Source organism: Littorina saxatilis, linkage group LG5 (genome assembly GCF_037325665.1).
Source record: "Littorina saxatilis isolate snail1 linkage group LG5, US_GU_Lsax_2.0, whole genome shotgun sequence".
Taxonomy (NCBI): domain Eukaryota; kingdom Metazoa; phylum Mollusca; class Gastropoda; order Littorinimorpha; family Littorinidae; genus Littorina; species Littorina saxatilis.
The window spans coordinates 12,046,919-12,072,713 of NC_090249.1; the positions used below are offsets into that span (position 1 = coordinate 12,046,919).

Genomic DNA, 25,795 nt, shown 5'->3' on the forward strand with positions numbered 1-25,795 from the left:
AATCTAACAAATGCACGGTCTTAAAAAGAAGGGAGTCTATAATTGGGGGTGGGTGGAGGGGGGGGGGCTTTAAAAGGGAGGTCCAGTGACTGTATTATACAATACTGAAGTCTTGATTTTGTAGGGATGTCATTTTCTAAGTACAGTATGCCTCAGCGTGCCACTAAATATCATGAACATGTCGCTGTTGCAGGGGCTCCTACGTACGTCTGAGGGTCTACTTTGAAACTCTCAACTATGAAAGGATAACACAAGAACCGTTTTACGACGTAAGTCCACTGGTCTCTGTCTCTCTTATCTCTGTCTGTGTCTTTGTCTCCTCAGTCTCTCTCTCTCTCTCTCTCTCTCTCTCTCTCTCTCTCTCTCTCTCTCTCTCTCTCTCTCTCACGCTCATACACAAACACACACACGCACGCACGCACACACGCACGCACACACGCACGCACTGACCCCGATTCATCCACCAACCACCCCCTCTTCCTCGTGCCGTTCAAACCTACCCCCTCCACCCCTCCCCCAACTTGACGCCATCAAGATACCTCTACAACAACCGTTGCAGTAATACACAAACTCACAACCGGCACAGGAGCTTGTATCAAAGCGCCGGTCGAATACGTATCTATATATATATACGACTTGTGTCTGTCTGTGTGTGTGTGTGTGCGCGATGCACGGCCAAAGTTCTCGATGGATCTGCTTCAAATTTGGTGGGCATATTCAGGTACACCCGGGACAGGACACAACCTGGTCGATATTTCAACACGTGCTCTCAGCGCGCAGCGCTGAACCGATTTTGGTTCCACCTCAGCTACCCGGGCCCCCATACCGACACACCAAAGCCGCTAGACCACATCACAACGCCAAAGTTCTCGGTGGATCTTTTTCAAATTTGGACACCGTATTCAGCTACACCCCGGACACAATATCATCGATGAGATATTTCAACACGTGCTCTCAGCGCGCAGCGCTGAACCGATTTTGGTTTTTCTGTTCATTTCACCATTCCCAGTAACTCTTCCTTATCTTCTCCAGTGTTTTGCGTTTATCTCCCTTCCTTCGTGTGGCTTCAATCCATATTCCCGTTTCTACGTTACTATTTTTAGAATGTCACTGCGCTGTCCAGAACGCTTCCCTTGCACCCGTAAGTTGTTCTTACTGTCAAAGTGAAAAGGTCGAATCAATTTATAGCCACGCGAAAAATACACTGTCACCTATCTCTATATATTTATAGATATAGATATACATATGTATAGGTTACAACACGAGTGGTTTTTTATATGGCTTGTATTTCAGTCAAGACCCAGCGGATGAATATCATCGGGAGACACGAGCCTCTGGCGAGTGGCTCTCGATTGATATTCCCGCTGGGTCTTGACTGAAATACAAGCCATATAAAAAACCACGAGTGTTGTAATCTGTATATCCCATTCTACCATCAAACACAAAGTGTAGACTACTAGCGGCACTGTTGCGATCTGTGCAGGGTAAAACTGTTGCCAGCGAGACTTAGCCCTTTTGCAACCTTAAACTAAGTGACCGTCGCTGAAAAAATAAAACGAATGAGTGCATCGATAAGTACGCGGTAACACTACTTTCAGACCATTTAAAAGCTTTAAGTAAAGGTTCATAAGTTGCAAGAAAGTAATGAAGTCGAATAGAAATTAATTTAGTTGAAGCGCACAATTCTTTTGTTTTGCGTTTCAGGTCGGCAGAACGGGCGAAACGGGGTTGGGACCCATTTGGCTTAGGCTACTCGATTCAGAATTGATTCCACGTTGTTTTTCTCGAACGTGTGTAATTAGGCTTATTGACAGAGAAGCAAATTTTAGGGAACAAATATGTAGGTTTAGATTTAACCATTTGCTCCCTATTTGAAATGTATCTACGTGATAAACTGTTTTGCGAGTGTGTTTGCATGGATGAACTTAAACTGGTATGGGTCACACAGTGAGGAAAACGCGACCGACACGTCTGTCACCGCCGATTGATTGCATTTTGAAGGAATATGACTGGATTACGGAAAAATATGTGGACTTACTGCAGAGCCAGGCAAAAGAGTAGACTTGCTCGCAAAACACGTGAAACAGCCGATGTTTGATAGCTGAAGGCGCACACCAAAACACACTACCGACAGATTCTGAAAAGTCGTCTGCTAACGATGCAAGGGGAGGGTACTCGTGTTTTTGTTTTGGTTCGCTAGCATCTGGTTATCTTGTAAGTTGAATGTTCGTTTTTTTCGACCTGCATTGCTTTCATAATGAAAGAAACTTTTGCTTATTGCATCTCATACATCAGATCAGTTCTGAGATTCATTTTTGCGTGCAACTGATATGGTTTTCTGAGCCGTGCAATACGATTTTAGAACTTCATACAAATGTGTCACATTGTTCGGCGCGAGGTCAAAGGTCGGGAGCAAAGTAGTTCTTCGCCCAAATCGGAATCTGCACTATCATATATTTTTTTGAGTCCATGATGTATTTATTGAGCTATAAAAATACAACATATATACCCATACTGAAGTAACAGAGACAAAGAAGGGAGGTCATGGGATATATATATACGGCTTCTGTGTGTGTGTGTGTGTGTGTGTGTGTGTGTAAGCAACACCTGTGGATTATAGAGTTCTGATTGTGATGGGGTCTAGCGGCTTTTGTCTGTCTGTATGTTCTGGCATTTGAGAAGCCACAACAGATAATATAGGGCTAAGAAATAAGCTCTAAAATTCTCAATCCCGTTTGACAGGACTTCGCCTTCAAAGGTGATTGTGGTGAACCGCCACGCTGTCTGTCTCTGTCTCGCGATTCACCCCGGCGAAGCCGGGTATTCCTCTAGTATATTATATACTAGATGATTACCCGCTTCGCCGGTAAGAAGTAGAGCCGAATACCAGGCTGCGCCTGGGACCCGGCTTTGTGTACGCCGGCTTCGCCGGCGCACGAAGGAAAGGAGATAAACGCGCAAAACACTGGAGACCTTCTAAAAATAGTAACGTGCAGTGACCTTCTAAAAATAGTAACGTATTAACGGGAATATGGATTGACGCCACACGGAGGAAGGGAGATAATCGCGGCTGAAAACACTGGAGAAGATAAGGAAGAGTTACTGGTAGTAGATCCCGACAAAAACAAAACAAAATCGGTTCAGCGCGCACAGCGCTGCGCGCTGAGAGCACGTGTTGAAATATCTCATCGATGAGGTTGTGTCCGGGGTGTAGCTGAATACGGTGTCCAAATTTGAAAAAGATCCACCGAGAACTTTGGCCGTGCATCGCGAACAGACAGACAGACACTAGTCGTATATATATATAGATACGACTTGTGTCTGTCTGTCTGTGTGTGTGTGTGTGTGTGTGTGTGTGTGTGTGTGTGTGTGTGTGTGTGTGTGTGTTCGCGATGCACGGCCAAAGTTCTCGATGGATCTGCTTCAAATTTGGTGGGCATATTCAGGTACACCCCGGACACAATCTGGTCGATGAAAATTTTCAACACGTGCTCTCAGCGCGCAGCGCTGAACCGATTTGGGTTTTTCTGTTCATCCATTCCCAGTAACTCTTCCTTATCTTCTCCAGTGTTTTGCGTTTATCTCCCTTCCTTCGTGTGGCGTCAATCCATATTCCCGTTACTATTTTTAGAAGGTCACTGTCCACAACGCTCAATCCATATTCCCGTTACTATTTTTAGAAGGTCACTGTCCACAACGCTCCTTATCTTCTCCAGTGTTTTGCGCGTTTATCTCCCTTCCTTCGTGTGGCGTCAATCGCGTACGGTGCGCCACTCACCCGGCGAAGCCGGCGTACGGTGCGCCACTCACCCGGCGAAGCCGGGTACCCGGCTTCGCCGGGTATTCGGCTCTACTTCTTCCCGGCGAAGGCGGCTATCCGGCAAAGCGGGTATTCATCTAGTATATATATATAGATATAATTATATCTATATATATATACGACTTGTGTCTGTGTGTGTGTCTGTGTGTTTGTGTATCTGTGTATTTGTGTATTTGTGTATTTGTGTATTCGCCATGCACGGCCAAAGTTCTCGATGGATCTGCTTCAAATTTGGTGGGCATATTCAGGTTGACCCGGTACAGGACACAACCTGGTCGATATTTCAACACGTGCTCTCAGCGCGCAGCGCTGAACCGATTTTGGTTCCACCTCAGCTACCCGGGCCCCCATACCGACACACCATAGCCGCTACACCACATCACAACGCCAAAGTTCTCGGTGGATCTTTTTCAAATTTGGACACCGTATTCAGCTACACCCCGGACACAATATCATCGATGAGATATTTCAACACGTGCTCTCAGCGCGCAGCGCTGAACTGATTTTGGTTTTTGTGTTCATTTCACCATTATAAGTAACTCTTCCTTATCTTCTCCAGTGTTTGGCGTTTATCTCCCTTCCTTCGTGTGGCTTTCCCGTTTGTAAGTTACTACTATTTTTAGAATGTCACTGCGCTGTCCACTGCGCTGTCCACAACGCTTCCCTTGCACCCGTAAGTTGTTCTTACTGTCAAAGTGAAAAGGTCGAATCAATTTATAGCCACGCGAAAAATACACTCTCACCTATCTCTATATATTTATAGATACAGATATGCATATATATATACGGCTTCTCTGTGTGTGTGTGTGTTTGTGTGTGTGTGTGGGCAAAAACCTGTGTATTGTAGAGTTCTGTTTTTGATGTGGTCTAGCGGCTTTTGTCTGTCTGTATCAGGGATCGCGCTAGCTTTTTAAACAAGATAAAACAAGAGGCGAAGCCTTCAAGGCTCACGTAAGAAATCGACAAACAGTAACACAAACTCAATCACTCCGTCACACACACACACACACACACACACACACACACACACACACACACACACACACACACACACACACACAAACACACACACACACACACACACACACACACAGTAAGCATAGGTGAAACTGTGCAAGAAAGCGAGACCCTGGATCTGCCAAGTAGTCTCGGCCCGCTCACAATAACAATGACCGAGACTTTCAGTAATTCCTTTGCGTGACGTCTAACCCTCTTACGTCATAATGTGACGTCTTCAAATAGTGTCTATCACACACGTCGAACACTTTTGACCGAGACTGACGTAATCCATAGACTCGGAAATGTTAAAGTTTCTATCACACACACACACACGCACGCACAGACAGACAAAGTTTATCATCGCATAGGCTACACTTACGTGAGCCAAAAACGCGTAAGTCATACGCAACGAAACGAAAAAAACGCGTCACGGACCAATATTTTTGCGTACTACGAAAACACGTACAGATACAAACAAAACACGCACGAAAGACTTAAAGACACTCCTTACCTAAATACGGCGAGTTTTCCTGTCGAACTCCGCGCACGCCTGTCGAATAACACCCCTGCTGTCTCCAACCTTCGGGCCTTGCGAGTTTGTTTCCCGCTCTAATACGACTAGACACACTTTCCGTCTTTTGGAAGCGCGAGATGGGAGAGCAGCTAATGTCTGTTTCATTATCCGACAAGACATCTGGTAATACCCTCGTTACGTTCGTTTGCGATACTTCGATGCAAAAAGAAACGGACTTTAGTTTTGACGCGCAGATTTCATGTGTGTCGTCACTTCTCGAGCCCTATAGTCAGTTTCAGGATCGGGTGATTATTAAGTCAGAGCAAAAGCGCTGCGTGAAGACAAGAAAAAGTTACAATATTTTTGCGTATGGCTTACGCGGCGCGGCGAAAAAAACGCGTCAGCGACTTTTAAAATGCGTCAAATACGCAAAAATCGTGCGTAAACGCGATCCCTGCTGTATGTTCTGGCATGTGAGAAGCCACAGCAGATAATATAGGGCTAAGAAATAAGCTCTAAAATTCTCAATCCCGTTTGACAGGACTTCGCCTTCAAAGGTGATTGTGGTGAACCGCCACGCTGTCTGTCTCTGTCTCGCGCCGTTCACCCCAAATTCCCGTTTCTGAGTTACTATTTTTAGAATGTCACTGCGCTGTCCAGAACGCTTCCCTTGCACCCGTAAGTTGTTCTTACTGTCAAAGTGAAAAGGTCGAATCAATTTATAGCCACGCGAAAAATACACTCTCACCTATCTCTATATATTTATAGATATAGATATACATATATATATATACGGCTTCTCTGTGTGTGTGTTTGTGTGTGTGTGTGTGTGGGCAAAAACCTGTGGATTGTAGAGTTCTGTTTGTGATGGGGTCTAGCGGCTTTTGTCTGTCTGTATGTTCTGGCATTTGAGAAGCCACAACAGATAATATAGGGCTAAGAAATAAGCTCTAAAATTCTCAATCCCGTTTGACAGGACTTCGCCTGCAAAGGTGATTGTGATGAACCGCCACGCTGTCTGTCTCTGTCTCGTGATTCACCCCGGCGAAGCCGGGTATTCCTCTAGTTATATATATATATATAAGGATAAAGAAGTAGGATACTTCCATATTTTTCCCCCCTCTCGCTTGCTTATCATATTAAATTTATCTCCCTAATATGTACTAATTCCTGTGAGGAGGTAAAACACTAATAGTCAGTCAATACTTCCACCAACCGGCGCTTTAATACAAGCTCCTGTGCTCACAACCACACATTATACACACACAAGAAATAACACAAAGTCTTATTGGTTTCAGGCCGAGCGGTTCCTGTCGGACATCGGTGGCACCCTGGGTCTGTGGATCGGAGCATCTTTGCTGGGTCTTGGGGAAGCCCTGGAACTCCTCTTCTACTCCTTGATCCACTTCTACCGTTATCTGCGAGGCCGCTCCTTCTTCCTCTCCAACCCCTCCCCAACAGCACACAACTCCACCAACAACAACGACTCTAATGGTCACACGGGCAGAAGGATTGCTATGGTGTACACAAACGACCGTCAGGACAGCAGGTGTGACCTTGTCGACGTCAACACTGCGTAGACCTGAAACAATCCAGGTGACGTCACGGCGATGATGTCACGTACACATTCCGCGCAGTGCCAGCAGCAGTGTGTCGGCGTCAACAGCGTGCGAGACTGAAACAGGCATGGTGACGTGTCGTTGATGACGTCAGGTGTACAAGTACACGCCGCACCAGTAGCAAGGTTCCGTAAGCCGAGGACCTCAGTTACTTCGTCAGCGACAACAGCGTGTCTGGCTGAAACAGACATGGTGGCGTTACATGTACATTTCACGCCGCCCCATCAGGCATGTTTTCGCAGGTGGGGACGTCAGCAGCGTTTCCATCAGAAACAGGCACTATGAACTCACGTCGATTGCATGACGTGTGCGTTTACACGATAGCAGGACGATTTCGTCAGTTGAGCACATCAGCGACGTCGTCAAAAACGTCAGATTTGCTCAGACAATGTCACCAGCAAGGCGTTGTTTATAGTTTCAGAACCTCACAGACTTAAGAAAACTGGTGTTACTTACAGTGTTACATTGCCCGACGCCAAAACTACAATCATTCCCTCCATGACGTTCACGGCTTTGTTACATGAGCAAAGTGACGCAATTAATGACGTCGATTTCAAATCTACTCTTGTTTTTGTTTTTTTCTTACTGCCTTTACCGTACACGGTGTCATACAGTCATCCTATTACCATGGTGAAATTAAGCATCTGATTTGAATAGATCCCACTGGCAGGACTGGGAAGAGTCCGTCACGTCATTGGACGGATACATATCCGACAAGGTCATTCCCCGGCCACTGACTCTTTAAGTCACTGGGGAATTACCTTATCCGATAAGTATGACTGACTGACTGCATACGGAACGTGCCCTTCGAATTTGTTATCCACACTTTGTTAAAACTCTGGACCAAGCTACCATATATATATATGTGTGTGTGTGTACAGATTGGTTCTTTTCTTCTGACTCTCTCTTGAATAGAATGGTAAATGTTCTGATGAAACTCTTGAAGCAAGCTGAGGCGGAACTTATACAGATTACTCTTAGTACCCAAATCAATTTGCAGTGATGTTGCTCACTATGTCTGCGCTGCCTTCATCATGTTCCATGTGTAATCATATCTGTTTGACATGTATGCGAATGCCTTATTCCAGATATTGATGACTTTAACGTTGAATCTAATGATGCAAAGTTTGTTGTGACGTCAGCAAGTGTCATAGCCTCAGCCCTGCGTGACGTCAGTATAGCTTTTTTTCTAACAGTTAGTTAGTTAGTTAGTTAGTTGTTGCTTTTTGGGTCCAGCGGACCATATAGGCCATATAGACCAAATCAGGACCCCTTTTCTAACAGAAAGTCATGGCAATTTATCAGTGCTGATAGAACAATCTGTACAGGTGTCCCCAAAATATAACAGTTTGAAGCGTAAGTGTATTTTTTTGGCTCACGTAAGTGTAGCCTATGCGATGCTAACTTTTGTCTGTCTGTGCGTGCGTGCGTGCGTGCGTGCGTATGTATGTATGTCTGTGGTAGAAACTTTAACATTTGACTGAACACCGAAATACTAATTTTACCTGGTTATTATTCAAGCAACAGCTTCAAAGTATTGAAGCAATGATCAACATTTCGTCGGCACGTATGTAGTTAAAGTGTCTATCCAAAGAAAACGGGTGGTGGGGAGTTTTGGGGAGTAAAAACAGCTGACTGGTTTGTGTCGTGTGTGGTATGTAGACCAGGTCAGGGGTCAAGGTTAGGTCAGATCGCGTGAAGGATTGTGGTATAGATACAGTTATCACCGAGCTGCAGTTCGCCGATTCGGAGAAGACGATTTCACATTGTTCGGTTTCGTAGCTCCAGAAAAATAGATAAAGAAGATACCAAAGGAGATTTCCTACAGGTTAATCTGCACAGCGTGTTTCCAGTGTCTGCGCGAGGAAGCGCTGTCGAAAGCGCAGTGTCGATCTGGCCATCTGGCAGTCGTGTCTCCGTAAGTAGGCTACAGACAGACAGATCTATATCTAGTGTCTCGCACTCTTGCACCGTGTCACCTATGCTTACTGTGTGTGTGTATGTGTGACGGAGTGATTGAGTTTTGTGTTACTGTTTGTCGATTTCTTACGTGAGCCTTGAAGGCTTCGCCTCTTGTTAAATATACATATGACTGTCAAACATGATTGTGCATGCATTTGTTTTTAAATTTAGCCACTTTTCGGACTAAATGCATTCCGGTAGACTAGGTGATGGTGTGTGTGTGTGTGGGGGGGGGGGTGTGCGTGCGAGCGTGCGTGTGCGTGTACATGCGTGTGTGTGTGTTTGTGCAAGCGCGCTTGTACATGCGTACATGTGTGTGTGTGTGTCTGTGTGTGTGTGTGTGTGTGTGTCTGTGTGTGTGTGTGTGTATGTGTGTGTGTGCGTGTGCGTGTGTGTGTGTAAAGAGTACTTCCCGGAAAAATACCGGACAGACTGATGTTTCTAAAACTTTGCACACGGATTCTTCGAGATGATATTGCCACAACAATTTTTCTTTTTTTCGATGTCTTTGATGACGTAATATAGCTATTCTGATGGACACGTGGGGGAATTCGGGGGCTGTGATTGGATGGTCTCTTCCGATCATCAAAGCATAATGCTACGGAAGTCGGCCATTTTTGCCAATATCCAAAAGCATATTGACAATAACAAAGACGCATGGTTCCGGTTTACCCATCTGTACCACACGATGTTTCAATCGACAACAGCACACACTGACAACTTGAAATTCTTCTCGGGAATGTTTTTCAGCTTTACAAATGTCGATAGCATACCCTTTTCTGCTAACTTCCTGATGAAACAGGACTAAACCAATTATTTATGTCCCTAAACACCACAAAATGCCCAAAGTCGAAAGATGTAGTACAAACAGGGGAGTAAAACGGAACAGCCGTTTTTGTGTGCCTGTGTGAGCTAAGTTGCCGACTGACACAAACTTTCTTATCTCGTAACTCCACACTAAATACCCCAAATCCCCTCTGAAGTATTGATGTTCAACCCATGGCACTAACATTCATGTAGTCATTTATAACTGAGGTTGAAAAATTCGCTTCAAGACGAGACAAGTATGAAATGCCATTCAACAAACTGAAAACTTCGCTGCCGTCTGTTCGCGTTGTACGGATTAGCTGTTCTCTTCTCCTCCTCTTGTTACATCCTAGTTCTTCAGTTGTTTCTAGTTTTCCGTTGATGTTGTGTTTTGGTCTTCTTCATAAGTAGTCTTGTTCAAAATTTAAAGAAACGGCGTCTGCTATCAAAACCTGAGATCAACGCATCGACGCAAAAACTGTCATTTTGTAAGTTTGGAACAACAAATCAAGGTCAGAACAGCTATATAATCGCTATTGTATTTTCAGCGTAGCAATAGGGTCCGATATTTAGACTCGAACAAGTATAATGCGACTCGTCTTCGACTCATCGGCATTATAGCCTACTTGTCTCGTCTAAATATCGGACCCTATTGCTACGCTGAAAACACAATAGCTGTTATTATATGGCTTTACAAAAAATAGAGGCTGCAATGTCGTGATCGTCGTTTTTAATCAAACGACTTGAATTTTTTGCCAAACTATCTTTGACCCGGCCCAGACTATAGGATTGAATGTTAGCTTGGAAGCTCAAAAAATAATTATTGAATTAAAAGATGAAATTGTGTCTGGTGCGCGATTGTAACTTGCATCCCAGCTACTTCTGGGACTCTATAACTCTATAACTCTATAATTATGCTCCTGTGTGTAGATGTACAATATGTGTTTATGTCTCTCCGTAGCCGATTTGTTTACCTATCTATCTTTCCCAACACATCACGATTTTTCTCTCGCTTAAATTCAATCTATGGCAGGTATTGTTATTATAACGTGTGTATTTCATGTGCAAGTTAAACTAAATCACATTATATGTGGGCGTTATTATACTACTTACCACATGGGAAAGAAAATGTCAGTACGTTTCATATGTTGGATTCTCTCTGTATTACCGTTATTCTCCAGGTTAAAATGTCAAAGGAATGTATCATAACATGTTGCAGTAAACTTTTGTGTGTGTGTAACTTTTTTATATTTAGTCAAGTTTTCACTAAATGTTTTAACAAAGCCGGGGAATTGGGACGAGGTTGGTAGTGTGTGTGTCTGTCTGTGTGTATGTGTAGAACGATTCAAAAAGAAACTACTGAACCGATCTTCATGAAACTTTACATGAGAGAATCAAAAAACAAGACAGGTAGGTTGTGGGAACGTTTGTTATTGACAAAACAATACATTCACAGATATTTCGACCCAACGGTCTTTTAAGTGAACAGACAAACAAATACACACAAAACTTATCAGGATAGTTCTATCAGTTTACGTCTATGAATGTATTGTTTTATCTATGAATGTATTGTTTTGTCAATAACAAACGTTCCAACAACCTGCCTTTCTTGTTTTTTGATTCTGAATTTGGGAACGTTGGCAGTCTCTTTGTTTTTGGATTTACATAAGAGTTCAAATGATATCCCCAGATTTTTTTTGGATTTTTTTTGTAACTGTTTTTTTTTATAAATGTCTTAGATGACGTCATATCCGGCTTATTATGAAAGTTGAGGCGGCACTGTCACACCCTCGTTTTCGATCAAATTGATTGACATTTTGGTCAAGCAATATTCGCCGAAGCCCAGACTATAGGATTGCATTTCAGCTTGGAAGCTTCAAAATCAAATAATGGGTTTGGTCATTAAAAATCTGAAAATTCTGATTAAAATTAAAATTTAAGTAATCGATCCAAAAATGATTTCATCTTTCTCTTTAACATTTCCTAATTTCAAATTACATAGATATTATGTTTGGATTAAAAACAAGCTCAGAAAGTTAAAAAGAATAAAATTAATGGATGACATTTTCCTCATTTCATAAATAATGATCATATAATTACTGGATCAAACTTTTTTTTCTTCTTCTTCTTCTTCTTCTTCTTCTTCTTCTTCTTCTTTTTTTTTTCCCCTGTCATTCTGGTGTGTTCTTTGGTGGTTTTATTTTCTTTAGAACAGAAGAAAAAAAACTTTGATGCTAATATCTTGCTGGTCTTTGTGTCTGTCATATGTAATTTAATAACTACAATACTGTTTCCATTAAGCAGTTATTGTCATTACATTGAAAGTATGGATCAGAAATAAATTGAACATACAATTTTATAAGTTATGGATTTTGTCTAATATGTGTGCTATGTTCTCCCTCTCAGTGTTTATATCTGCATGTGAGTTCGACAGATTGACTAAATGTATTTATTTCGCTTCAAGCGACTTGTTTCTCTTGTACAATCAGTATGTTTTACTGCGATTTGTCTATGGCTAACAGTGCTTTTTGTCTTGTAATGTTAGTACACGTATATTGCTGTTAATTCTCCATGAGTATTGAGTGATGATGTTAATTATGCTTTAAAAATCAATCTGTGTCATCATTCATTATCTTGTTACTGACCAAAAATGTTGTGTTAAGAACTACGGGTGTGAGCCGTTTGGTGTTCCTTTTAATTACGATTGTGATGTGAACATTGCATCAATGTTAAACCACCATGTTACTATTATTAGCATTACAATATTTAAATCAGCATACGTAAATAGCATTCAAACTCAGGATCAGGGTCGTGTGATTGGAAATAAGCACATCACGCGTGTTGTCAAAATATTGCTAACACTTTAAGGCAATCAGTGGAGAATTTCGTCTGTCGAATTTCTTGTTGATTTTGTCGTTTTCATTTCTTTTTTTGGAAGATCTTTTAAGTGCACTTGAAAATATGTCGCCTGCGGGGAAAACTTTCTATTTCACTTGAACCACTTGTACTTGCAATGTTCTTTTGGGTCCAAAGTGTTTGTGTTCTTTTTTTTTATCCATTATTATTTCCATTAAATTATCGTCATGGTGGGATCTTGCCATAAATAATGCCAAACTCTTTCAGCTCCTGAATGTGTTTTAGATGTGTAAAGTCTTGTGAAGAATAAATAAAGTATCGCTATTGTTAGTGATCACAGTGTGCTTGATTCTAGCCTGGACGAGTGAGAGTTTTCTGTTCGCCAGAATGGAGACTTTAAGACACCGCGATCACTCTTTTTCTCTGTGTTTCTTCTTCTTCTTTCGTTTCTTTTCTTCTTTTTGTCGGGGGGGGGGGGGGGGAGATCTTTAATGATCGACCAATGTCCATTAAGAGGTAACCGCAAACAAAATGTGATTTACTTCTAGTGTTGTTTGCAAGTTTAACGAACGACATAATCACATATGTTTTATTCAAAGAAGAATGCGTGGCCTCTGTTTGTTTGTTTTTGTTTCGATGTTAGTTTGAGGGCTTTGTTTAATTGTTTGTTTGTTTATTTGTTTGTTTGGTTGTTGTTGTTGTTGTTGTTGTTGTTGTTGTTGTTGTTGTTGTTGTTGTTAGTTTTTTCTTATGTTTTCTCTTTGTGTGTGTATGTGTGTGTATGTGTGTCTGTGTGTATGTCTGTGTGTGTCTGTGTGTATGTCTGTGTGTGTCTAGTGTGTGTGTGTGTGTGTGTGCAGTGTGTGCGTGTGTGTGTGTCTAGTGTGTGTGTGTGTATGTGTGTGTATGTGTGTGTGTGTGAGAGAGGAAGAGATAGGTGTGTGGGTTTTTTCGACCACTCAGACTTTATAAATATTCTAATAGTTCTTTTGAAAGACACATTTCATCTGCTGTAAATGGCAAACAGATAAAACAATCTAACATTCAAAACATTAGGACACAAACAGACAGACATATAAAACATAACATTCACCTACAAGTAATGAATGAACATTACACACGCTGAGCACAATACCGTATGCTGTTAGAAAGAAAGAGAGAGAGGGGGGGGGATGCACTCTTCCTTCAGGTTCCACCCAGCTATAAACAAAGAATCTCAAAAGCACAAGACACCACTACACCCATAAAGTTATACAGGATGACATACAGACAAAAAGATAAGACAAGCAGACAGACATAAGACATACACAATACAAACACACACTTAACCAAAGTGTTTAAAAAAAAAATTCAACTGTGAAAAAAGGAAAACTGAAATGGGCACTTTACCCACACCCACCATTCGATATTTACTAAAGCTAACCAATATTCGCGTAAGTTGAGCAATCAGACAAAACATCCAAATATCTATTCCTAATTAAATTCTACTTCTTTGCTTTGATATTTTCAAAAAGACACTCAAAATAAGTTTCATTAATAAATATATTTTCCCAAAAGAATAATCAAATCTAAAACATTATCATCTCCTCCAAATATTATCATTTTGTACAAAATGTCCATCGTTCACAATGCAAACATTCTTTGTGCAATAAATTATTCCGCTCAATCCAGAAGGTTTGAACAATCCTACATTCCCAAAATAAGTTTTTAAAAATTGTCTCTTCGTGATAGCCACAGAATATGCAAAGCGGTGAATCTTTAAAGGCACAGTAAGCCTCCCGTAAAACATCACAGATACGGTCAGGCTTTTACACACAGTACAAACACCCTTTCATTTAAACACTCACCGATTGAGAACATCCTAGGTGCCCTCAGTAAAGAGCGAACAATTTTCAAAGAATTTATTTTTGCGTGGTTTTTATCTTACCCCTGAGCCATCGTGAACCCGTGTGATCCAGTTTCCCTTTTTCACTAGGTAGTCGTCAGTTAGTCATTTGAATGCGACTCGATGTGAGCTTATCTACAATAGCACGTTTTTATGCACGAAACAAACGGCTGTGGTTCACAAGAACTCTAGCGATGGCTTTTGACTGTTGAGAGGAACGGCGATATGCATAAACCGTCGTCTGCTACGACCCTTGCGTGACCGCCCTGCTTCCGGGCTTTTCTTTTTTCAAACTTTCACAACTTCGAATTGTACTGATCTTGTCTTGATGAAAAAAGAATTCTTTTATGATTAAAGAATGTTTGTGTAACAAGCTGTCAATTTATTATTTAGATTTCAAAAGTTAGGTCTAGCGCAAAAACGCACCACGGTCCAAAAACATTCTGATAATCATCGATCCACGGCTATGGCCAGTTTACATCGATAGAATGAGACCCGAAGGGAAGTAACTCATTTTTGACCTGAGTTCAGGATGGGTCCAAAAAGTGTTCGAGACAATCTGCAAAATTAATTCTTTAAAAATTGCTCGCTCTTTACGTAGGGCACCTAGGATGTTCCCGTTTGGTGAGCGTTCAAATGGAAGGGTGTTTGTACTGTGTGTAAAAGCCTGACAGTATCTGTGATGGTTTACGGGAGGATTACTGTCCGGGCGTGATTTCCGGTATTCAGTGAATATTCATAACAGCCGTCCAGCACCAAAACGAGGCGCCATTGTTGTAGAGGAGCAAGTCCACGAAAATAAATTCTTTGAACATTTCTCACGCTCGACAGAAAGCAGCCAGGATGTTCCCGTTCGGTGAGCGTTCAAATGGAAGAATGCTTGTACTGTATGTAGACGCTCGGGGAGCTCTGTGATGGTTTACGGGAGGCTTACTGTGCCTTTAATTTTACACAAAAATAAATATTTTATTACAAGGTAAAAATCTTGTGCAAAAGTCGCAGCTGAAACCACCTTAAAGTTAAACTTACATCAACAGTGCTTTCAAAGGGTTTAAAAAATATATATTTCCTATTACTTTCACTGGTGTTATTCCATTTTGAAACCGCAGCTGGAATAAAGCCTTTTAAAGCCGGGATTCCATAAACGCGAATTTTGCCTGCGAATTTTGCATGCGAACTTCGCAACGCTAGTAAAAAGATTCGGACCTTTCTTTCCGGCATTTAGTGCATCCATCGCTGCGAATTTCGGAACCACCGCAATGCGAATTCCGATAGCGGATTTTTCTTTCGCACCGGGTAGCGAAAAAAAGGCACTTCGCATGCGAAGTTCTGTAACTAGGCCTTGACCGTGTATTGGTCTGCATCATTTTTAGTGCGCCAAATAGGGAAACATCGTATCCATGGACGTATGCTCTTTTTCTTCGCATGCGAAATTTGCGTACCGAAATTCGGAATGCGAAATTCGCATGTGAAATTCGCGTCTATGGAATCCCGGCTTAGACTGTACAAAAATCTTCTTCACGACCCGATTTCCTTTATTTAATCACTGACCATACTCTATTATCCACCAATTCATGCTGACAATTCAATGTCTTAACATTCAATTTCATCTGATAACTCTTCACAGCGGATACAATTCCAGTATGCAGAAATATAGTTAACATTTTAACATTTGGAAACAGTTCAGAAAACTCTTGGTAATTCAAATATTTACCATCAGAGTTAAATTAAATGTTTTACATATATACAATTCCTTCTTCAACCCAACAAATAAATACTTCTATTATCTCCCACTGTGTTATCATTATAAACAAGACATTCACACAAACATTCATCAATATCAACAGGTAAACATTTTACACATAACTTTCCATAATGCTTTGACACATCTTGCCAAAAAATTATTTGTCACCTTATTTTTTAACATTATCACATAATTGGTAATAAACAAATTCACAATATTTAATTCTGGATGCATATCCATCACTAATCTCTTCAAACATGAATTTACCATGCACAACTTCAGTTTCGCATCCAGGCAATCTTCAATGTTGACAAAAATACATAAATATTGACCATATTTAACCCCCCTTCTTCAAGAGGTTTACACACTGTCTTTTTAAGTTTGGATCTTTTAGCACTCCATAAAAAAATCAAATAACAACTTATCCAATTCTTTCCAAAAATCATCATCGGGATCAGGCAAAAACATAAACTCTTTGACAATACACGGGTCTTAATAATTATTATTTTACCTTGTGAGGGAAGAGAGAGAGGCGGGTAATTATAACATGATGAGGACAGCTGATCAACACTTTCACTTCTTTGTTAGGATTTGCGCCATATAAATACCCTTATTATTACTAATTTGCACGCAGTCATTCACTGATGCATACTAAAACACGGGCGTTGCCGACGTATACACTAATACACATGCTGACACACACACACACACACTCACACACACACACACACACACACACACACACACACACATACGGACTCACTCTCTCAGCGGTTCACCAATCATTCTTAAAGCTTGTCCGCCTTGGCTATCAGGAGATAATTTGTTTCATTTATATTTTTAGTTACTCAAATTGAAAGAAGTGAAAGCAATAGCAGTTGTTTGTTCGCAGTTCTTTTTGGGTAAAATCGATAGTATAAAAGATTGATAAAGAAGGCAAGGCTTACAACCAACAAGAACAAAGAAGGGACAAAACTCTAATTTTCAAACCTCAACACAATGTACGGCTTACCTCCCATGGACTGTGAACAGAGGTTCACGAACACTGCGCATGCGTAGGGAGCAAAGAATTGTGGGCCTTTACACTTCCTTTCTCGATTTCAGCGTGCTTGTGGAAAGGTAATGTGTGTTTCTGTGTGTAGGGAATCTATTATTCCTCCGGTTAAGATAGACTTTTAATTGAACGGAGTTTACATTATTGTTCTTTATGTGTCCAGGTCTCAACCGACATCATGCAGAACGAAGCAGGTGAATTCGTGGACATGTACATCCCTCGAAAATGGTGAGCCCCTATCATTGTATCAAATAGCCTAGAGATACACGTGTTATTTTTATGCGCGTGTATGTCAGTGTCACTGTATCAGTGTATGTGTTGAGAAGTTCAAATTGTTTAATATGGTTGCATTGCCAGTGCTCCAGGCAATGAATCGCAGGTAGTCGCAGGGGCCTTGGAAGTTGTGTTTATTGAATATGTAAGATAGTCCGGTTAAAGTAAGTTAAACTCCACATTTCTGCTTGTCGCCAATATCAAAGTTTACCAATTGCCATATTTATAACAAATAAGTAGAAGTGCAATGACTTGGACCACAGTCGTCAACCGGTAATCTTAAACTTTAGCGTGTTATATTCATAGCTCAGAATCCAGTGACATTCTGATTCTTTACTTATTTTTGATACAAGTCCATGTAAGCAAGCCAAAGAACATTTGTCGTGAAATTAATTGACGGATTGAGTTTCAAACTTAAGCACAATTAATTAAATTGGTTGTTCAATGGACAAAAATGCACCGAAAATGGCGTACGTTGTCAACCATAGGACATCATTTACATGAAAGAGTCGTCTCCCTTGTCCGATCATAGGGATATTTCCTTCTTTGAGTTTGACCCATGTAAACAAAATGCATTCGTACAGTTCATCGGAGTTCATTCCGTAACTTCAAAGGGATCTAAAATGACTTGTTATGATTACAAGTGCAGGTTCTACAAATTTGGAGATGCCTCTGAATTCTGAGCTATGAATTTAACACGCTAAAGTTCAAGATTACCCGTCAACCACCCAAGGACCGGCACGGTTGGCCTAGTGGTAAGGCGTCCGCCCCGTGATCGGGAGGTCGTGGGTTCGAACCCCGGCCGGGTCATACCTAAGACTTTAAAATTGGCAATCTAGTGGCTGCTCCGCCTGGCGTCTGGCATTATGGGGTTAGTGCTAGGACTGATTGGTCCGGTGACAGAATAATGTGACTGGGTGAGACATGAAGCCTGTGCTGCGACTTCTGTCTTGTGTGTGGCGCACGTTATATGTCAAAGCAGCACCGCCCTGATATGGCCCTTCGTGGTCGGCTGGGCGTTAAGCAAAAAAACACCCAAGGCACTGCATTCCCCAGCGAAGGGCTAATCAGCTATCCCTCCCACACACACACTCCAAGTTACACACTTGCACGCACTTAGACATATATACACACTCTTACACACACAAACGCTGTCTCTTTTCTCTTTTACACACTGACACACACAATAACACGTGTGCACACAAACATGCACAGACGCCACGCGCGCAAGAGAAAGGCCCCCGAGTAAAAAATAAAGTGTCAAGAAATACAAAATAATTGTTTTTACTATGAAGTCTATTGTTTGCTATACATAATAATGCGAAAATTAGACAAAAAGAGTAATTGGTTGCTGAATAAGAGACGCTTTAAAGTGTTGTGTTTACGTGATGAATGTTGTAACATGGAAACCAAATTCCAACTTTAAACCACCTAAGCCTTCAATCCTTTGTGCATTTTTTATCAGTTCTGCAGTATTTTTGTGTTCTACCCAACACATTCTAGTTATGAAAGGTAAGGACTTCAACTAATATTGGTAAAAAAATGACATTTGGAACTGACTAAGGTGAATGTCGCAACACAGAAACGAAATGCTTGAACCACTTCGGTTCCTGTGCGACAGACATGAATCTGCACTGTTTGGCCTTTCCTGCCGGCAAAACCCGTCTGACCCAAAATAACTACGCAAAACACAATTCGTCAGAGTTTGCTGTATTTGTTGAAAGTTCCTGTTACGTTCAGATTACCCATTTTAAGTACTTGATGAATGTCGAACATCGACAATCAGAGGATACGAAAACTTCTTGGCTGCTTTGTTCCGCTAAACTTCGCGCTTTGAGAGACTGTTTGCACTCGATATCCTTCCGACACTACATTGTCGCCATCCGCGGTGTGTAAGTTTGTGACAAAGCTTTGCAGGCTCGACAATTAAGTAAAAACTATCTTCAGTCGTAACGTAGGTCGGGAAACGACGCCATGAGTTTCAGCAAATGATATGATTCTGGTGTTTTCTGTGAATATTTGGCTGTGATTCAAAGGACTATTTTCTTGTTCAAACTTCCTGCGCGCCAAAGAGCTAAAAATAGCCGTGATGTGGCAAAGTCATGGAGCACATTGCGTCAAGTTTGGATACGATGCATTACGACATTCAGAATTTTTTGTTCGAAGCCCGTAACTTCAAATTCAGCGTGAGTTTTTGCAAAGATGTGTTGCTACGTCCAAGACTGAACTCCTGACTGTCGATTGCAGTAATTTGTTGGAGTTTGCATGTTTGCATTTAGCCATGAGACTGAACATATTGTTGATCACGAAAGTCGTGTAACGCTTCGGCGATCCGGAAACGGCCGAACTTCGCAATTGAAAAGCACACAAAAACAACACCAACGTATAGAAACCATTTTTATTGACATACAACAATGCTTTAATGTCTCAGGAATAGATTCAGATGAAAAAAGTCGTGGTAGAAATAATTTTAATTTACTTTTTCATGATTTCAAATGTGTCACCCCTACTCACTCTCACTGGACCACCATTTCTGAGAATGACCCATATATATATGGGCCAAAGTCAAAAGGTGCCAAATGGAACACTATATTTTCATTTTATGTTTTAATACTTTCTTTTTTGCATTTTTGACACTATTAATTAATGTACTTTTAATGTTTTTTAAAACTAACCCTGCAGTTTTTCAACCAACTGAAACTGAAAGTTAGTTGTGTGCTTCTGTTCCGTAAAACTTCGTTAACATAACATTACAAAGAAGAATAAGCACTCAGTTTTTCTTAGAAGGATATTCTTTCATGTCTCTCGTTATTTTTGGACCCCGCGTTGTTCCCTGTGATGTTTAAAAAAGCATGTGACGGATTCAGAAAACTTAGCCGGTCGCAAGGACGCCATGCGTTCGAATGTGCCAGAAACTCGTATGTCGCTCAGACCACTTTGCGGATGTCGTAAAAGCAGCTGCCGTTAATCGAGATCGAAAGTAAGGTGCCGAAAATCTCGTGCTGTCTCTCGTGACGTTTGTGACAGTTTTTTTGCAACGTGTCAAAACTCGTTTTAATTTTGGTACCATGCTATTTTTTTAACTTTTAATATGTAGCCTATATTGATAATGTTTTGTTGACCCCAAAACGATGGCTCTTTCTTTTCATTTTCTTTATGCAAAAAAGCAAAGAAAGAGGAATTCAGTGTGACAGAACATGTCACAGGAGACTGTAGTTTTTTAACCTTCAAATTCTCAATGTTGATTGTTTTTTTCATATTGAAGACCAATTCAAATAAAAGAATGAACTTTACTGAACCGGCCCATCTATTCTTTATTTAAGAAAAAACAAGGTTACACTGTTTAATTTTGCATTTCTAATGACACCCAAAAACGAGGCTTTAGAAACGGCAAAAAATAGGGGGAAATTAGGATAAGAAATTCATAAAAAAATACTTACTATCAACTTTGTGTTCTGAAACTTTGGCAATATCATCTGCAAACACTTTAGTACAATGTTATTGAGAGCTTTAGTTAAAATATTTTTAAAAATCTTTAATTTATTAGCCTTTTAAAAATGTCACATGACAAGAGGCACCTTTTGACTTTGGCCCATATATATATACTTAGCATGAATAAGAGTGGGCCCCAGATACACTGGCCCCAGGCCAAATAAGTTGGTGTCGACCCCTGGTGTTGAACTTCCACGCCTAACTCAGTAACTGTAGCCACAGTTTGGTAACAAAGAGCGATTCTTTATTATTATGGTTTTGGGAAGAACACTCAAGTAAGTATAGCGTTCGTGGGATACCTCAAGTAGAAGTGCAATGCCTTTGGCACAGTCGTCAACCACCCAAGGCACTGCATTCCCCACCGTAGGACAAATCGGCCATCCCTTCCTTGCTAACACACGCCCCAAGTCCCCCCACACACACTCAGACACACAAAACACATGCACTTAATCTGACAGACAGTAGACACACACACACACACACTCTCTCTCGATCCCACACACGTACACACTAACACATACATGTGCAAGCACACGGCACTGCGATTACAAAACACTGGAGTAGATTACAAAACACTGGAGTAATATAAACATTAGTGCAGTGTTGATCTCAGGCCTCAGTCTTCGTCCATGGGTTGTGACGACTATTATTAGTATCAATTTCAAAAGTTCAGTATAGACAATTTTTGTCCCCGTCGCGATATAACCCTTCGTGGTTGAAAACGACGTTAAACACCAAATAAAGAAAGAAATAGACAATTTTTGTCGATTTAGAGCCTAAATTTTGCTCACATTTTTTCATATAATAAAAAAGCTGTGTCAAGTTTTCCTGTGTATGTTTCAGCTCGGCGAGCAACAACATTGTCGCTTCAAAGGACTACGCCTCCATTCAGATGAACATTGCTGAGGTAAGAACTCTTTTGTGTTGAGACAATGAGAGGCACATGGCATGCAGAGTTAGGTAGGTCGTCAGCTGGCCTAGTTAATCTCCCATAAACTCCATACTGTCTATACCCCCTCACGTCCAAAGTAATTCTGATCGATTTTTGGACACCGTATTCCACTCATGGACTGATGTCTATTTTGCGATGAGAAGTTGTTTTGCGACTGAAAAATGTGCTTAATTGCCAAATCTTTCTTGTCTCATTCAGGGACGAAGCTGCTTAGTGCGTTTTCAAAGTAATGGAATTAAAGGGTAATTTTATCGAATTTTACCACTAATCGAATTAACTAATAACTTGCAAAATCTTGACATGAATTTCTCTCTCTAGATAGTTGTACCTTATCAAATTGGCGGGGAAGCCTTTAGTCTTCAGTTTATTTTGGCTGATGTCTGGCTGACACCCTACCTATAGCTGCATGTAGCCGAATGCTGGTGCAGTTAAAAACTTAGATCAACCAGTTCAGGGAAATGGCAAGTGTGCTGGGTTGATAAGTTAGGACGCTTTTGTGAATGTCTCATATAACTGTCAAAAGTCCTACTGGTCTTAAGACTCAAGTTCCTCTCCTGTGCCCCATAAAAAGTCAGATTTGAAGTTCCTTTTTCATTAGAGCGTCTGTGGTGAGTCCTTAATTGATATGTCTTGAGGTTTTTTCATGGTCAGGTGTTCCCCAAAAGGTTGGTAAGCACGCTAATATGGTCATGCCATTATTTGTAAAGAGATTGATTTAGTTTTTGATGTGTTGTCAGGTTGATGAGTCGACTGGTCGCATGACGGGTAGCTACAAGACCTACGCCATCTGCGGAGCCATCAGGCGAATGGTATGTACATGTTGATGTCTGCATTGGATGGAATGAGACATTTTAAAGCACCGGCACAGATTTACCGTCGAGGTTAAGGTCATTACAAACATGACTTTACGAAGGATAGGAATAGTTTTTGTCAGTGTACTTTTACCAAGATAGATTCAACGTAAAAAGTAGGGGTCGTATGTGACCCCCATGTCCAAAAGGGATACACATTTTACTACTTTTAGCAGAGTATGGGTGGTATACAACCGTGAGATGAAAAAAAACTGCCAACGTTCCACAATTGAGAATCAAAATAAAACCAGGTAACATTTTGTTTTGTCACAATTAAACGTTCCTATTACATACCTCTCTTGTTTTTTGATTCCAGGCTGTCTCATGTTAAGAGTTAACACTGTAAATGTCTTCTAAGATTCTGTATTGGTCCTATACAACCAACATCACTCAAGACGGTTTAGTTTAAATGACATCATTGTTTATCTGGTTGTTTACCAATCATCCAATTTAACTGCTTTAAGAAGAACACAAATTTAATCCGCCATATACTGTATCTTAATTGCCATTGGTATTTGTACTGAAACAGGCTCAGTAAGACAATCATAAAGATTACTAGGAAACAAATAGTTTCAGAGATAAGAATATTTTTGTGAGGCTTGGGGTTTCCCACAAAGATTGGCCAAACGGCAGTAGGTCTGTGTTCAGAGAGGATGCCAATTTCCTTGACCCAAACAGTGGAGACTGTCCTATATTTTCCTCATTTTAAAGATGTACAATCCAGAGGGGAGAATAAATGTTGATGTTTACTTTACAGGGTGAGTCTGATGACTCTGTTCTTCGATTGGCCAAGAGGGACGGCATTGTTGCCAAGTGAGTACTTGCCGTTGTTTGTGTAATAACCAGACCTGGGAACCCATACGATTTTGTCGTATTTTGTACGCATGATTGTCTAGAATACTGTCAGTGGAAAAAAATACGACGAGAAAAATTCCTAGACTACTTTTCATCAAAAGCGCATCTCCGAAGCTGGTCCAGTATTTTGAATCATGATTACAGTTTTTGTCAGTAAATATTGAAAGAAGCATTTGTTTTAAATGTTTTGGTAAACCTTGCAACGGACGTGTGTGAAAGACGTTTGAATCATTGATGCTGTGTGTACGCTCATTTTCCTGAAAATACACTAAGTTTGTTCCCAGGTCTGAATAACTTATGTGTATGTGTCGGGGGGGGGGGGGGGGGGGGGGGGGGGGGGGGGGGGGGGGGGTTGTGGGTGAAATTCCTGTAACGTTTTTCTTCAAAGTTGCGTGAACATGTGTGCTTCTTGTTTTTCTTTACATGATAATTGGGTTAAGAATACACGTACCGTGAATATTTTTATTATATGAGAAAATCTAGGCTTCAGATAACTTACCTCTCACAAGATGGCATACATTGCAGGTATATTTTGTGTATTTGGTGTATTTTGGTATCAGAGGAAAATGGGGTCCTGATTTGGCCTATATGGTCCGCTGGACCCAAAAACCAACAACTAACTAACTAACTAATCTGAGGAAAATGTGTGATCTCTCTCTCACTCTCTTGTGATTTTGTTTGTGTACAATTTGCGATTTGTTTTGTTTTCTCATTCGCTCACTCACTGCACTGACTCTATAGTTCCTGTCTTTTAACAGACTGAATACTTTCACAACTTGTTCGTGTGTGTTGATGTTTTTTTAAATGATTGAATTCACTTTGCTAAGTTGTGTTTTTCTCTTTGTTTCAGGAACTTCTAAATGGTGCGGTACATGTAGTGTGGAAAAAAATAAAAATGGAGTGAACAACTCACAAATTCTGTCAGTGGTTTCATATGAGTGGGAGTGTGTGTGTTACATAACTTGTGCCAACCCAAAACCACACTTTTAAATTACTGTACTTTCTGATGAATACCGCACCATCAGCAGTTAAATCAAAATAATTGAGGGGTTATAAGTGAGAGAATCGGTGGCCTGATACATCTTAACTTTAACCATAATTTAAAAGTTGGTACTGCTAACTCGAGTCGATCGAAGAGGAATGCTATCTTGAGAGAGCAAGATCGTAGGATCATCTAACAAAATTGTGTGCAAACATAGAAATGTGTCTGTTTATAATTTTCTGTACATTTCAAAGACCCTGAACCCGTTTTCTTGGACAAAATATTGGGACGTGGCTAGTCATTTTACAAACAAAAAGACGACCACGTGGAAGAATTTGATAGCCCTCAGACATCCCCCCCCCCCCCCCCCCCCCCCCCCCTACTTTCTTTTTCCATTGCTATGGAGAATGCAGAATCTGTTAAGTACATTTAGGCAGCACATTTGCCAAGTTGCCAAAATGCAGGTGCAGATGAAATATCACATGTGAATAGAAATACAAGTGATACAAGACGCACCAGAGTTTTTGAGGCAGTTTTACCAGGATGGGTCATTGTGAGAAACAGAAAATTCGCTCAGATGTGTCAAAACTGCTTTATTTATTACTTGCTTGGCTGGCCAGGTAATTAGAGTTCAACTAATTGTTCCCTCACTTTCCGTTTCTTCTCAGGCTCTATATGCACCATTTGCACATCATTAAGCATGATGATCCTGATCTTTCTCTCTCAGGTGATCCCTTCTGGCTCCACATCATGTATGGCAATATTACAATTGGACTCCTTATCAATGTATAGTGGAAACCCCCTTTTTAAGACCTAAAAAAATATGAGAAAATCAGGTCCTAAACAGGAGGGAGTCTTAAAAGGGAGGTTATGAACAGATAATCTGAAAAATGGGGGTCTTAAAAGATGAGGGGGGTTCCACTGTACCTGCAAATAACGGCAACTGCAAATAACGGCAATACTGTACCTGCAAATAACGGCAATACTCGACCTGCAAATAACTCTCTTTGCGGGAACGTCCCACTAGTCCGAGGGTTCACTAGTCCGAGGGTTTACTAAAGACGCTTGATTTTCCAGTTCGTCCCACTAGTCCGAGGGTTCACTAGTCCGAGGGTTTACTATAGACGCTT

At 41.0% G+C, this 25,795-nt stretch overlaps 2 protein-coding genes across 2 annotated transcripts; both read left to right on the top strand.

Moving 5' to 3' along the window:
* Nucleotides 1-10: 10 nt before the first annotated feature.
* LOC138965999 (acid-sensing ion channel 1A-like) lies at nt 11-12,907 on the top strand. Its single transcript, XM_070338084.1, has 3 exons — nt 11-48; nt 194-269; nt 6,632-12,907. Exons 1-3 carry the CDS (start codon nt 11-13, stop codon nt 6,911-6,913), a joined length of 396 nt encoding a protein of 131 aa, XP_070194185.1. The 3' UTR covers nt 6,914-12,907.
* A 4,334-nt stretch (nt 12,908-17,241) lies between these two features.
* Nucleotides 17,242-24,599, top strand: LOC138966313 (small ribosomal subunit protein eS21). The gene is made up of 6 exons (XM_070338498.1): nt 17,242-17,325; nt 17,424-17,488; nt 21,869-21,932; nt 22,715-22,786; nt 23,586-23,641; nt 24,534-24,599. The coding sequence occupies exons 2-6, from the start codon at nt 17,439-17,441 to the stop codon at nt 24,541-24,543; spliced, it is 252 nt and encodes an 83-aa protein (XP_070194599.1). The 5' UTR covers nt 17,242-17,325; nt 17,424-17,438; the 3' UTR covers nt 24,544-24,599.
* Nucleotides 24,600-25,795: the final 1,196 nt, after the last annotated feature.

Bases quoted from the DNA above. Each gene is read 5' to 3' on its own strand.
- LOC138965999 (XM_070338084.1), top strand. From the start codon at position 11: ATGCACGGTCTTAAAAAGAAGGGAGTCTATAATTGGGG. The intron at 49-193 runs GTGGGTGGAGGG...TCGCTGTTGCAG, and splicing joins AAGGGAGTCTATAATTGGGG to GGGCTCCTACGTACGTCTGA. The intron at 270-6,631 runs GTAAGTCCACTG...TATTGGTTTCAG, and splicing joins CACAAGAACCGTTTTACGAC to GCCGAGCGGTTCCTGTCGGA.
- LOC138966313 (XM_070338498.1), top strand. From the start codon at position 17,439: ATGCAGAACGAAGCAGGTGAATTCGTGGACATGTACATCCCTCGAAAA. The intron at 17,489-21,868 runs GTGAGCCCCTAT...TGTATGTTTCAG, and splicing joins ATGTACATCCCTCGAAAATG to CTCGGCGAGCAACAACATTG. The intron at 21,933-22,714 runs GTAAGAACTCTT...ATGTGTTGTCAG, and splicing joins TTCAGATGAACATTGCTGAG to GTTGATGAGTCGACTGGTCG.